General features: G+C 40.3%; 1 protein-coding gene across 1 annotated transcript in view; it reads right to left on the bottom strand.

Moving 5' to 3' along the window:
• The window catches only part of RAB39A (RAB39A, member RAS oncogene family), a gene marked incomplete at its 5' end in the record, with an annotated part of 23,595 nt that extends 9,678 nt beyond the window's left edge, over positions 1–13,917 (bottom strand). Inside the window, one exon of the mRNA XM_006753144.2 lies at positions 13,793–13,917. Within this exon, the coding sequence (XP_006753207.1) occupies positions 13,793–13,917 (125 nt within the window). The remainder of the gene's footprint in view (positions 1–13,792) is intronic.
• Position 13,918: the final 1 nt, after the last annotated feature.

The following is a 13,918-nucleotide window of genomic DNA, read 5'->3' as shown; positions in this document are numbered from 1 at the left end:
TTAGTCCCAATCTCCCAGGGAGCGGGCCTAAGCCAGCAGGTGGTCATCCCCTGAGAGGTCCCAGACTGCGAGAGGGCACAGGCTGGGCTGAGGGATCCCCCCCACCCAAGTGCACACATTTGTGTGCACCGGGCCTCTAGTATTTTATAAGAAAAGAATAATACAAATCAAAGTCACAGATATTTTTAAATTTTCAAGTTTCATGAGGCCAAAGTTCATTATTTTTAAAAATTATTGGGCTGAAAAACACATGAGATCTACCCTTAACAATTTTAAGTGCATAGTAGAGTATTATTAACTACAGCACAATGTTGTATAGTATCTCTAGACCTTTTTCATCTTGCATGACTGAAACCCCATGCACCACTGAACAGCAGCTCATCTCCTTCTCCTCCCACCCCCTAGCAACCACTCTTCTACTTCCTGCTTCCAGGAGCTTGACTACTTTACGTATATGCAGTATTTGTCCTTCCTTCTGTGACTGGCTTGTTTTACTTAGCATACGGTCCTCAAGATTCATCTATGTTGTAGCATATTATAGGACTTCCTTTTTCATAGCTAAATAACATTCAATCATATGTATACATCACATTTTCTTTACTTATCGACAATGTTTATTCTTATATGTATGTTTCATTTAGAATAGAAAAACGTGGTCACTTTATTTATGTAAACATTTTTAACTGTTTAATTTTCCTCTTAAATTTTACTGAAATACATATTTTATCTATGACATACATAGATAAATGATATTGAGAGCACTGAAGTTTGCTTACATTTACAATGAGTTACTTACTATAAGAGCAGTGCAATTAAGTGTGAATGATATCCTTTGGAGAATTTGGAATTTTTTGACACAAATTACATGATTACCGACATTCTAAAAAATGTCAATGATATCTCACATTAAGCAGTTATTTAGTTTCCTGGAAGGCGCTTAAAGTAGGATGGTGTTGTCATATGAAGGACAAAAGTCCCTAGAATGCTCAAGATTATTTATACTAGTTACTTGTATATATAAAATTTCATCTGAAAGTGGCAAGGTTATATGCTGTTATTATGAACTTGGTTGAATGTGCACAAGCCTCTTAAAAAGCAACAAAATATAGAGCACTTGCTGACTTACTTCGGTAAAATGAACCAGATGTTCCATCCTGAAAATGCCCTTCTTGTGGCTTTGCCAATTGTAAAATAGGCATTTAGAGGCTAGAAGTGCTTTAATGCCAAAGGCTGTGGGCAGCAAGCAGCCTATGAAAGCATTAGTGTCAGGAGGCCTCTGTCACTATGATAGTCCACTCCTCCGCCTCCTTCTGGGAACATTCGCTGTGTTGATGCTTTATTTACTGCGACCCCTGCCTTGTAATCTGGGCCTTTGCCTAAGATTCTGAAATTTAAAGCTTATAATCTATTTTTCTTTATACAAATATTAAAATTGTTTTCTTTTATAATCCCAGGGTCTTTCATCAAAAATCAAGTTTGTGGTTGTGGAGGTTATATATAATACTGATAAGAAAAAGGAGCCATATTATCTGTTTGTCTATGGGGATTTAATCCCTGACCATCTTGTATTTTCCTTTTATAAAAGAGCATCACTTTATGCCCTGGCTGGTTCGGCTCAGTGGATAGGGCATTGGCCTGTGGACTAAAGGGTCCCAGGTTCGATTCTGGTCAAGGGCTCGATCCCCAATAGTGGGCATCTCTCTCATCATTGATGTTTCTATCTCTCTCTCTCTCTCCCTCTCCCTTCCTCTCTAAAACCAATAAAAATATATTTTTTAAATAAAGAAAGAAAGATAGTGAGGCCTTCTCATCACACCTAACATTCTCTATTCACCGTTTAGCCTCTGTTTCCCTCTGTAGCAGGTAAGACATCCTGATATCCTATATAGTTTTTCCAGCTTCTCTGGTTATAGCCTTTCTCCGTGAGAGCAAGGTTTCCTGTCAGGTCTTTTGGAATGCTGTATCCCTAAGTGTCTAAAACAGACTGGGCACACGTGAGTCCTATCAATATTTGTAAATGAATAAAGAGCCAGGTTAATTAATTCAGATTTTGTCAGACTGTGCCCAACCAGCATGTGAATGCTGAGCAAATGGGAAAATACAGAGAGAAAAACAAAAAAAGCTTATCTCCTTTTGATATTTATAGTAAGAATCTGTGAAGTCAAAAGGAGAAAAATAGGCTGAATAATTATATATGCTATAAGCATATAGGTGAAATAATCTACATTTTCTTTAAAAAAAGTACTGTATTTAAATAGAAAGTAATTCAAATTGTACTTTGCAGTGGGTTCTGGAAGGCAAACAAGTTATGTGTGAAAATCAAAATAATTTATTTGTAAATTAATGAGAAATGTTTCTAGCTTCATTAATTGCCTATAAGGTGATGATGAAATGATACTTATTTTCTATTTGGTATTTTACCAGAAAGTGTACATAACAGATTTCACTTATTTCAATGCTTTCTGGCATGCTTTTGCAGAACAAAGATGATGAAGACCAAGCTTCTCATAATTATTTTATTTTCCATATAACACACTGCATTTGTGACCTAACATAATAAAAAATATTTTTTCTGCCCTGGGCAGTGTTGCTCAGTGGTTAGAATATTGGCCCGCTGGTTTGTACCTGGGTTACAGGTTCCCTGCCCTGGTTGGAGCAGCAACCAATTGATGTAGCTCTCTCACATCAATGTTTCTCTCTCTCTCCTCTTTCCCCTTCCCTCTCCGCCTCCCTTCCACTATCTCTAAAATCAATGGAAAAAATACCCTCCAGAAAGGATTAACAACAACAACAAAAAAGAACAGAGAAGAGGAAAAAAAAGAATATTTTTTCTTGGGTTAATTCTCTGACCATTTTTGTGATTTCTGTCTGTTCCCATATGGCTTCTTCTATAGTGTTCTGTCTCATGTGCTTTGGTATATCTCTGCACATAGTGGAATTTATAACTCGTGTTTATCCTTTCCTCATCTTGCTGTCTGTGAAATTATGCAGTTTTTACTGTCAAGTCCTTTGAATAGATTGTTCTTTTCCTTTTTTCTTTCTCTATTTTTATCAAAGTTATACGTGCTCACTTACTTTTTCCATTCCTCCAACCTGCCAATATCATGGTATCATACTTTTAGAAAGATCATAGCACTTATGTTTAGCACTTACGTTTTTCTGACCATGGAGATTATTTTCATTGCTGAACTCTGGAGTAATCTATCACTTATTTCCCTTAGAGTTAATAATTATCTTCCGTATTAGTTAAGATAGACTAGTTCAGGGGTGGGCAACCCCTGGCACGCGTGCTAAACATGGAACGCCAGTAACTTTTGCTGGCACGCGAAACCCTCTCTTATAATCTTCCATTTACAACTTTTTTCTTAATATTGACTTTTTTATTTTTCAGATAAATTCAGTGTAGGTGCATCTTAGATAAATAATTTTACATAACAAGTTATCTTAACAGCAGCAAAAGTCCCACTGCTAATATCAAATGGAGTCATGAAGTCTTCTGTCGGGCTATCAGTGTACATGTATACATTAAAAAATAAATGTATTTTTCATCATCATATACTGTGTTTTTATCGCTCGAATGAATTTTATTATTTCTTCAAGGTTCTTCACATATGTACACCTTAAGAGATATCAAGTAGGCGTAACATGTTCTCAAAAAATTAGGGTTGGCACGCAGAATTTTGAGTCAGAGATTTTGCTGGTTTTGGCACACACAAAAAGTTTGCCCACCCCTGGACTAGGTTATGGGCAGTAACAAAAACCTACATCTAGATAGGAAGAATGTTAAAGAATCTGGGCTGTATTTTGGTGGGGTCCAACCCCAGAAGGTCCAGGGGTCCCCAAAGGTGTGGACGGAGTCGGTGAAGAAGGAATGACACAGAGACAGCATTCAGTTGATCAGCAGCCTAGCCAGGATCTCTAGCCAAGTTCTGGTCAGGATCTCCAGCAAAGTTCTGGTTAGGATCTCCAGCCAGGTTCTGTAGCCATGTTCCCTCGCTAGGTTCTCCAGCCAGATTCTGTCCAGGTTCTCCAGCCAGGTTCAGTCACCAGGTTCTAGTCAGGTTCTCTTGCCATGTTCTATCCAGGTTCTGTAGCTAGGTTCTGTCTCTAGGCTCTGGGGCCAGGTTCTCTCACTAGGTTCTGTTGCCAGTTTCTGTCCAGGATCGTTTCCATTTATAGCTATAAACATAGTGGATGGAATGCACAAGGAGCCTTGTTCCTGTAGAAGGTTGCTGGCCTCTTTAGTTAAGGGATTTCAGCTGGCCTCAAGTTGTTGGTTTGATTGTCTTTGTTGGTCTGGCTAGTGGTCGGTGTCACTGGTGATGGGCTTCCCGAAGCGTCAGCGAGTTGAAGGACTGCATCAAAGGGTCCACCACAGAGCTTAGAGACAGAACCTAGCTACAGAACCTGGATAGACCATGGCAAGAGAACCTGACTAGAACCTGGTGACTGAAACCTGGTTGGAGAATCTGGACAGAACCTGGCTGGAGAACCTAGCAAGGGAACATGGCTATAGAACCTGGCTGGAGATCCTGACCAGAACTTGGCTAGAGATCCTGGCTAGGCTGCTGATCAACTGAATGCTGTCTCTGTGTCATTCCTTCTTCGCTGACTCCGTCCACACCTTTGGGGACCCCTGGACCTGCTGGGGTTGGACCCCAGCAGTATTTTAAACCATCTCATGAAACTTCTGCTCAAATCCACTGGCCACAATTAGTCACATGATTCTGTAAAATGCAGGAGGATAAATTTATTCCTCACATGTGTCCAGAAGAGGCATCAAATCTGAATGAGCACTAAGTCCCTACCACATCTTCTTTTTCTCTAAATTTCATGTAGTTTTCAATACTCCAACCTCAAACTCTCTACCAGTTGCCTTTAAGAAGGTAATTCGCATTAGTTTTTCTGTCAATTTCCCCTTCCTGAAGAGGTCTCTCCTACAATCTTTTGCCCTGCTCCAATCTGGCCTGGTTGTCCTTGGTATCTGGAGCAAAGAGATTATCCTAAGATCTCCCTTCACCATCTTCCTGGGAATTTGCTTTACCCTTCTTCACAGGTAGTTCCTCTTCATTCCTGGTTTACTTCTGCGTGTGTGTGTGTGTGTGCAGTGTATCCTCAAGTAATTTCCTAAAAAGATGCATGAAGTAATATTTTGAAATCTTTCAACTTTGATTTCTGCTCTCACAGCTGAATGATAACTTGGTCAGATACAGAATTCCTTCAGAATTTTGAAATAATTTCTCCATTGTCTCCTTGCTTCAACTGTTATTTTAAGGAAATCTAAGGTCAATCTAATTCCTGATCTTTTTTAAAAAAATTTAAATCATTTTTATTTTTCAGTTACAGTCGACATACAATATTATATTAGTTTCAGGTGTACAACCCAGTGACTAGACCAGCGGTTCTCAACCTGTGGGTCGCGACTGCTTTGGCGGTTGAACGACCCTTTCACAGGGTCACCTAAGACCATCCTGCATATCAGATATTTACATTGCGATTAATAATAGTAGCAACATTACAGTTATGAAGTAGCAACGAAAATAATTTTATGGTTGGGTCACAACATGAGGAACTGTATTTAAAGGGCCAGAAGGTTGAGAACCACTGGAATAGAGATTATATAACATACCAAGTGATCGTCCTGATAAAACTCATACCCGTTTGACATAATCCATAGTTATTAGAATGTTATTGACTATATCCCCTATGCTGTACTTTATATCCCCATGACTACTCTATGACAACACATTTATACTTAATCTCTTCACCTTTTGATCCATCCCCCCAACTCCTTTCCCATCTGTCAACATCAAAATGTTATCTGTATCTACAAGACTATTTCTGTTCTACTTGTTCATGTATTTTGTTTTTTAGATTCAATTGTTGATAGATATGTATTAATAGCCATTTTATTGTTTATATTTTTTATCTGTCCTCCCCCATCTTATTATTAAAGAAGAACCATTAATATGTCATGTAATTCTGGTTTGGTGGTAATGAACTCCTTTAGCTTTTTCTAGTCTAGGAAGGTCTATATAGCCTTTGATTCTAAATGATAGGTAGAATAATCTTGGATATAGGTCCTTGCTTTTTGTCACTTTCATTATTTCTTGCAAATCCCTTCTGGCTTGAAAAGTTTCTGTTGAGAAATTAGCTGAGAATCTTAGGGGAGCTCCCTTAAAGGTAACTAAATGCTTTTTTTCTTGTGCTTTAAAGATTCTCTCTTTGTCTTTAACCTTTGGCATTTTAATTATGATATATCTTGGTGTGGGCCTGTTTGGGTTCATCTTGTTTGGGACTGCACTTCCTGGCCTTGAATGCCTATTTCCTTCACCAAGTTAGGGAAGTTTTCTGTCATTATTTTTACAAATAGGTTTTCAATTTCTTGCTGTCTCTCTTATCTTCTGGCACCCCCATAATGTGAATGTTGGTATGCTTGAAGTTCTCCCAGAGGCTTCTTACACTATCCTCATTTTTTTTTTTTGGATACTTTTTTCTTTATGCTGTTTTGATGGGTGTTTTTTGCCTCATTATATTGGCTTCATACTCTACTATTAATTCCATGTAAATTATTCTTCATTAAAGTTAGTATATCCTTAATTTCTGACTGGTTATTTCTTATGGCTTCCATGCCCTTTTTTATGCTGTTGAAGTTCTCTCTAAATTTATCTACTTTTCTCCTAAGTTCATTGGGCTTCCTTATAATCAATGTTTTGAACTCTGCATCTAGTAGATTGCTTATCTCCTTTTTCTTTAGTTCTTTTTCTAGAATTTTGTTCTGTTCTTTTATTTGAGACATGTTTCTTGTCTTCCCATTTTAGCTGCCTCTCAGTGTTTGTTTCTATGTATTAGGTAGAGCGTCACATCTCCTGGGCTTGGTAGAGTGGCCTTATATATTAGGTGTTCTGTAGGATCCAGTGGCACAGCCTTCTGATCACCTAAGCTGCCCAGGGGGTGCCATATCTGAATCTTCCAAGTGTTTCCTCTCCCCCACTGTGAGTTGTATATACCCTTCTGTTGTAGTTGTAATTGCTATTGTTGGCACGTCAATAGGAGGGATTTACCCGTAGGCTGACTGGCTGCCACAAACATGCAGGATCAGCTGTGCAGGGACCCCACAGATGCCAGCAGAGTTCACCCATTGAATTTGGAGGTGGCTGGGTGGTGCTTTGACATGGTCTGAAGTTGTCTACCAGTTGCACTGGCTCTGGTGCCTCCCGGGAGGTGCAGGCCAAGGTCGGCCTCCACCTGTGCTCTGCATGAGTTAGAAAGTGATCTACAGAAGGCTGCTCCTTGTGCTGGGCTTGGAGGTGCCCAGGTGAAGCCAAGCTGTGAAATAAGGTTGGCTGTTGTTAGTACTGGGCATGGGGTCACTTAGCAAGAGATATGGGGCATGCTGAAGCCAGGTGCTGCTGGTTTGAGAGGTTTTGGTAAAGTCTGAAGCAGGAGCCAAAATAGGCGATTTGTATGGAAATGTCACTGGAAACAGGTTGGGTGGCCCACAAGTTGGGAGGTATGGGGTCTCAAGGAATCACTAGGGTGGGGTGAACAGTGTGAGCCAGGTTCATGGAGACTCAGATATAGCACCCCCTGCCAGCTCTGTGTGAGGATGGATGGCCCAGAAAAGGAACAATGGCCTCTGCCAACACTTTTCTCTAGGAAAAAGCTGCTCATCTAGTGCTTGCCCTGACGCCAGGCAATCCAGTTCCTTCCAGTACGTCTGGTGTCCTTGGAGCTGCTGTTCTGACATGGAGATCACAGAAAGTGAGTCTGAGTAAGCTCATGTGTGATCCCTTTAAGACGAACGCCAGTGACTCCAGCAACCCTCCATCTCATTCAGCCACAATCCCTACTGGTTTTCACAGCCAGAAGTTACGGGACTTCTCCTCTTGGCACTAGAACCCTAGGATGAGGGGCCTGGTGTGGGGCTAGAACCCCTCCAGGGGGACCTCTGAAGTCAAGATATCCCTCCCAATTTTTATCCACCACATGTGGATGTGGGACCAGCCCCTTCAGTGTCTCAACAGCTTCTTCTTTAAATCTCTAGTTGTCGGACTTCCAATTGGCTAGGTTTCAGGTGGTTCTGAATAATGATTGTTCTGTAGTTTAGTTGTAATTTTGATGTCCTTGATCTTTTTTGTGACCTCTCCTCTCCCCCCGAAAGTTTGTAGGATCTTCTCTGTGGCTCCAGTGTTCTAGAATTTTATGACAATGTGTCTTTGATGTATTGTACTGAGCCTTTCGAATTTGAAAACTCAGTCCCTAAATCTTGGAAAATTTTTTTGAATTGTTTCACTGATGATATCTCCTCTCTTTCTCTTTCTCTCTCTCTCTCTCTCTCTCTCTCTCTCTCTCTCTCTCTCTCTCTCTCTCCTTTCTGTTTTATCTTTTTGTTACTTGTGTATTCAACCTTTGGACTAATCCTCTACTTTTAAATAAAAACTTCTTTTCCTATTTTCTAGGTGTTTCTCCTTCTGTCCTACTTTTTGAGAGATTTTGTCAACTTTATGTTGAGTGTTTTATATTTTCTACTATGTTTCCAAAAAGTGTTTTGTTCTCAGAATATTCTTTTTAAAAAAAGTATCCTATTCTTCTTTTATGATTACAATATTTTTCTATTATCTCTCTGAGGAAATTAAGAACAGCTTTTCTTTGTCTGTTTTAACATTACCTTCTCCCTTATTAAGTTTGTTTTCTCTGGTTGATTTTTACCTGTCTGTTTTGATCGCTTAGATAGCACTTTGTGTATAGCCCTTTCCTAAGTTAATTTGCTGGTTAACTAATGTCTGCAGGTCTTCCATTGCTCCAAACATAAAAAGTTGAGCAGTTCTGGCCAATGAATGTGACAAAAGCAACTCATTAAGGTAGTGTCTCTCAAAGTATACTCCTTAAGACACTAGTTATCATAGATTTTCACTTTTAAAAATAGTCCCTCAAATAATTTTGGGAAATGCTAGTTTAATCAAAGTTAAACAGATTTCTTTGCCACAATACTTCTTAGAGCCTTAATGATATTCATGTAAGAGAATGCTATATGCAATACAGGATTTCCAAACTTATTTGATCACAGAACCCATCTTTTAAAATGAATCCCAAAGGATGAGTGTTCTGTAGAACATGCTTTGAGAAGCACTGCATTGGGAAGACATTATTCTCTGAGCTTGATAACCAATGGCTGAAACTATAGCACCTCAAAAGTCAGATAATATGAAAGGAAAATAAATAAAAGGCCAAATCTGGTGTGAAGCCTCGAGGTCCTATTAGTTACAGCTAACATTGCTATTTCTTTATCTCATAAAAGTGCTTTTTATGGGAAAAGTTTGATTCATGCTACCTAATATAAAATTATACTACAAGACCATAGTAATCAAAACAGCATGGTACTGACCTAGCCAGTTTGGCCCAGTGGATAGAGTGTCGGCCTGCAGACTGAAGGGTCCCGGGTTCGAGTCTGGTCGGGGGCACATTCCCAAGTTGTGAACTCAGTCCCTGGTGGGGGGCATGCAGGAGGCAGCCGATCAGTGATTCTCTCTCATCATTGATGTTTCTCCCTCTCTCTACCTCTCCCTTCCTCTCCGAAATCAATAAAAATATATTAAAAAATCAAACAGCATGGTACTGGCATAAAAACAGACATATATATCAATGGGACAGAATAGAGAGCCCAGAAATAAACCCACGACTTCATGGTCAATTAATATTTGACCAAGGAGGCAAAAACATACAATGGGCTAAAGACAGTCTATTCAATAAATTGTATTAGGAAAAATGGACAGATACTTAACCCCCCCCCCCCAAAAAAAACAACTAGACTACCTTCTTATAGCACACATAAGAATAAACTCAAAATGGATTAAAGACTTAAATGTTAAATTAGAAACCATAAAAATCCTAGAAGAAAACATTGGCAAGAAAATCTCGGACATTTCTCGTAGAAATTTTTTTCTGATATATTGCCTTAGGCAAGGGAAACAAAAGAAGAAAAAAACAAGTTGGAGTACATCAAACTAAAAAGTTTTTACAAAAGAAAATTATCACCCAGCTGATGTGGCTCAGGGGTTAAGCATCTACTCATGAACCTGGAGGTAGTGTTTTCTTTTCCCTTCCACCAATATGGAATACAGTGTCTATGAAGATGATTATGGCCTAAGAATAACAGAAAAATGAGAAGGATGGTACCTGAATGATGGCCTGGAGGAGAGGCGCTCCAACTTGGATCACTTACCTTAAAACTGCTTGTTACATAAGTCAAATAAACCTCTATCTTTAATGACAGAACTATAATTTTGACTCTCTTAATACAGCAATTTAGCATTTATACTCACTAAGACATAGTGTTAATAATAATAATTTAACATATATGTGTTATATTACAACTTACAATATGCTCACATATACATTATTTTTCTAAACGAGAAATTTTCAACTTTTTAACTTCATGGCACACATAAACTAATTACTAAAATTATGCAGCACATAGAAAAATACTTTTTTTGCCAATCTGATCCCCAAAAAAGGTATAATTTTGATTAATTCATACCAGACAGCTATTGTTGTATTGGCTGTTGCCATTTTTTATTTGAAGATCTAAGAGAAAAGAGGTCAGTGCCCTTGACTAAATCGTCAGGTATTGCATGTTTTAAAAATTCTTTTAGCACACTGGTTGAAAATCTCTGTTCTAAACCTTCCTCATTTTTATTTTGTTCCCTTTTAGTTTTTGCAAGTAGTTATTGTCTGCAAGCATGTTAATCTAAACATTGAAAACAAAGGCTTTATTTGTCTTTCCTTCCTATATAATAAAAGGCTAATATGCAAATCGACTGAACGGCGAAATGACCAGTTGCTATGATGTGCACTGACCACCAGGGGGGCAGATGCTCGACGCAGAAGCTGCCCCCAAGTGGTCAGTGCGCTCAGCCAGAAGCTGAGCTTGTGGCTGGTGAGCTCAGCAGCAGTGGCAGGAGCCTCTCCTGCTTCCACAGCAGCATTAAAGATGTATGATTGACAGGGACCGGGCCTAAACCATCAGTTGGACATCCCCCAAGCACTCCTGGACTGCAAGAGCAGTAATGGCGAACCTTTTGAGCTCAGTGTGTCAGCATTTTGAAAAACCCTAACTTAACTCTGGTGCCGTGTCACATATAGAGATTTTTTGATATTTGCAACCATAGTAAAACAAAGACTTATATTTTTTATATATTTAAATGCCATTTAACAAAGAAAAATCAACCAAAGAATGAGTTCGCGTGTCACCTCTGACACACGTGTCATGGGTTCGCCATCACTGTGCAAGAGGGTGCAGGCTGGGCTGAGGGGACCCCTCCCCCCCGCCCACACCCTGAATGCACGGATTTTGTGCACTGAGCCTCTAGTTATTTCATAATTAAGCTGGGAGGGGAAAAAGAAAACTAAGGCTAATCACAGTTATAATTTTGGGCTCACTGTTATTTTGTCTGTTTTCAAGCTACATGCCACACTGTCTAAAGGAGGTTCCTTTTTGTTAGTTTATATTTTGTTAGTTTATATTTAAACTAACAAAAACCTCCAAATATAAAATTCCCAAAATCCTAATGGTATGATTACAACTGACAGAATTGTATCTTCATGAACTATAGTATCTTTCTATGGAATAAGTGTTAAAGGATATTTATTATTCAAAATAAGTATCTGTATTTTCATGATGACACAGAGTATTTTAACAGTAATTGTTTGACGTGTAATTTTCTGGTGAAACATCCTGCTAAATGAGAGAAAATCAAGTATTTGAAGGTAACTACTGAAATATGTATGTATTATAAATACATCTTATTAAAGAACCGGACAAAATAAAGTATGACTCATTTTTGGTAAACATTTCCTAAATTTTCTTATATTATTATGGGAGTTAACTTCTGGTTTTAATCATGTATATAAGATGAATTACTATTTACTTTCTTCTTAAAGAGAATTATCTGTTTAACAGAAAGGTCTTTAAGATCTAATTAATTATCCTGTACTCTCTTGTCAGTAACTTCAGGAGCCACTGTTAAGGAAACAATTAGACATAATAAAATTTTACCACCCATGTTTCTTGTAGTTGCAATTCATAGTAGATGGTAGAAGTTCAAAGCATTCAAAACATGTTTTTATTATATCCACTTTAGAGGGGTGAAGCAAGAGCTATTAGCAAATGCTAAAGGAATTTGTCATCTAACTTAGAATGGTAAAACTACAAAGAACCTTAGAGCTCCTTCATTTCACAGATGAGGAATCAGAAGTTTGAAAATTATTTTAATTAAAGGAAGCTTCCTGAAGTGGAAAAAAAATTCTTCATGAAATTCTAGATATTGTATAATTCAAATCAAAATCCTTTCACATCATTCTGGAGGGCTGCCCTAACCATCTTTCCGCTTCATACATAGGAAAACTAAGACATAAGCAAGCTAAGCAGTTCACTTACTATCTCTATGAATCAGTGTCATAGCTGGGAATGGAAGCCAAAACTTTAAATGCTGGAACAACCTCCCAAAAGTAGGATGAGCTCATAGGGAATGGATGCTGGCTGCGGGTGAGGGGAAACCATGTTTGGGAACTCCTCACATGGAGTACTCTATTTCACAAGCCCCGTACTTGCTGAAGACTGCAAAATGCTTGCTTATCGATTTGAAATCGTTAAAAACCTCCAAGGACTACAGCATCTCAGATTCCCTACCTTCCTCTAAAAAAAGTGTCCTTGAATCCTAGGAAACTTAAAACGTGCTTTGTATTTGATGCAGTCTTACATGTCCAGCAAGTGCATACAATCTACATTTAGTTTTTATTCACATAACGGAAGGCGCCTTTGTGAAATCCTTCTTTCGGCGTTTCAAGCGAACATTTAGAGTAAGACTACTCATTGGAATCCCTCCTGTTTAGAAACGTATAAAATTCACCTTGGGACGTTATAAATACCAGTACAATAAAGTTCCCGACAGATCTCAGTACGCACACCTTTTCCCCACCAAAGCACCAATGACGATAAACTTGCAAAGAGAACTCAACCCTTTAAAAAATAATAAAACAAAGCAAAAAACCCTGAGCTGTGCCCGTGTCCGGGATGTCACATCTAGTGGTTGTACCAGACGCATTCCCACGGGTCGTGGCCGCTATTTCTGATGATCCCATTCGCGGTTGCGAGGTGCTCAAGCCATTACCGCATCCCTCTCTCCCAGCGATGCTCCGGGAGCTCACGCGGGAGCAACCGCGGGGGGCACTGCTGCTGTGCAGCCCACGGGACCGATCGCGAACTGGGGATTCCCGGGCCGCGCAGAGGGGAAGCGGCTCGGTTAGCGGAGGAAAAGGGGGGCTCCGCGGAGGGGGGCGGCCGGGCGTGTGCAGCAAGGGACGCGGAGTTTGGGGAGAAGGCAGAAGGGGAACCGAAGAGTTGGGGGTCGAAATACCAGCAGGAGCCGAGCGGGTTGGGGAAGAGGGGGGTTCGGTGAGGGTGACCCCGGTTCGGGAGAGTGAATGAATGACTTGGAAGGGGGCGCAGGAAACGGGTGCCAAAGAAAGGCGAGATCGCGGAGGAGGAAGTCGTCCCTGGAAGGGGAGGGGCGAAGGGGAAGCGAGAGTGGAGTGTCTGCACTTTCGAGGGGAAGCGCCAGAGAGCCTCCCCGGACCGGGGCTCCGGCGCCGACGCGGGGGGAAGCTAAGCAGAGCTCCCCCTGTGGGAGTGCACTGACAACCAAGGGGCAGCTCCTGCATTGAGGGTCTGCCCCCTGGTGGTCAGTGTGTGTCATAGTGACCAGTCATTCCCAGTGGTTCTGCTGTTAGCTCGATCTCCAGCAGGCGGGAGAAGAAGTCCACGCCGACGGTGGGGTCGCAGGCGGGAGAGCGCAGCCCCGGGAAGCGGCCCTGGGTGAAGCGGTGCAGGAGGCACGACTTGCCCACCGTGGAGTCC

The sequence above is a fragment of the Myotis davidii genome, unplaced genomic scaffold (assembly GCF_000327345.1).
Source record: "Myotis davidii unplaced genomic scaffold, ASM32734v1 scaffold1491, whole genome shotgun sequence".
NCBI classification, from domain to species: Eukaryota; Metazoa; Chordata; class Mammalia; order Chiroptera; family Vespertilionidae; genus Myotis; species Myotis davidii.
Note: the sequence above shows the minus strand (reverse complement) of the source record. Positions and strands in the feature narration are given on the sequence as shown.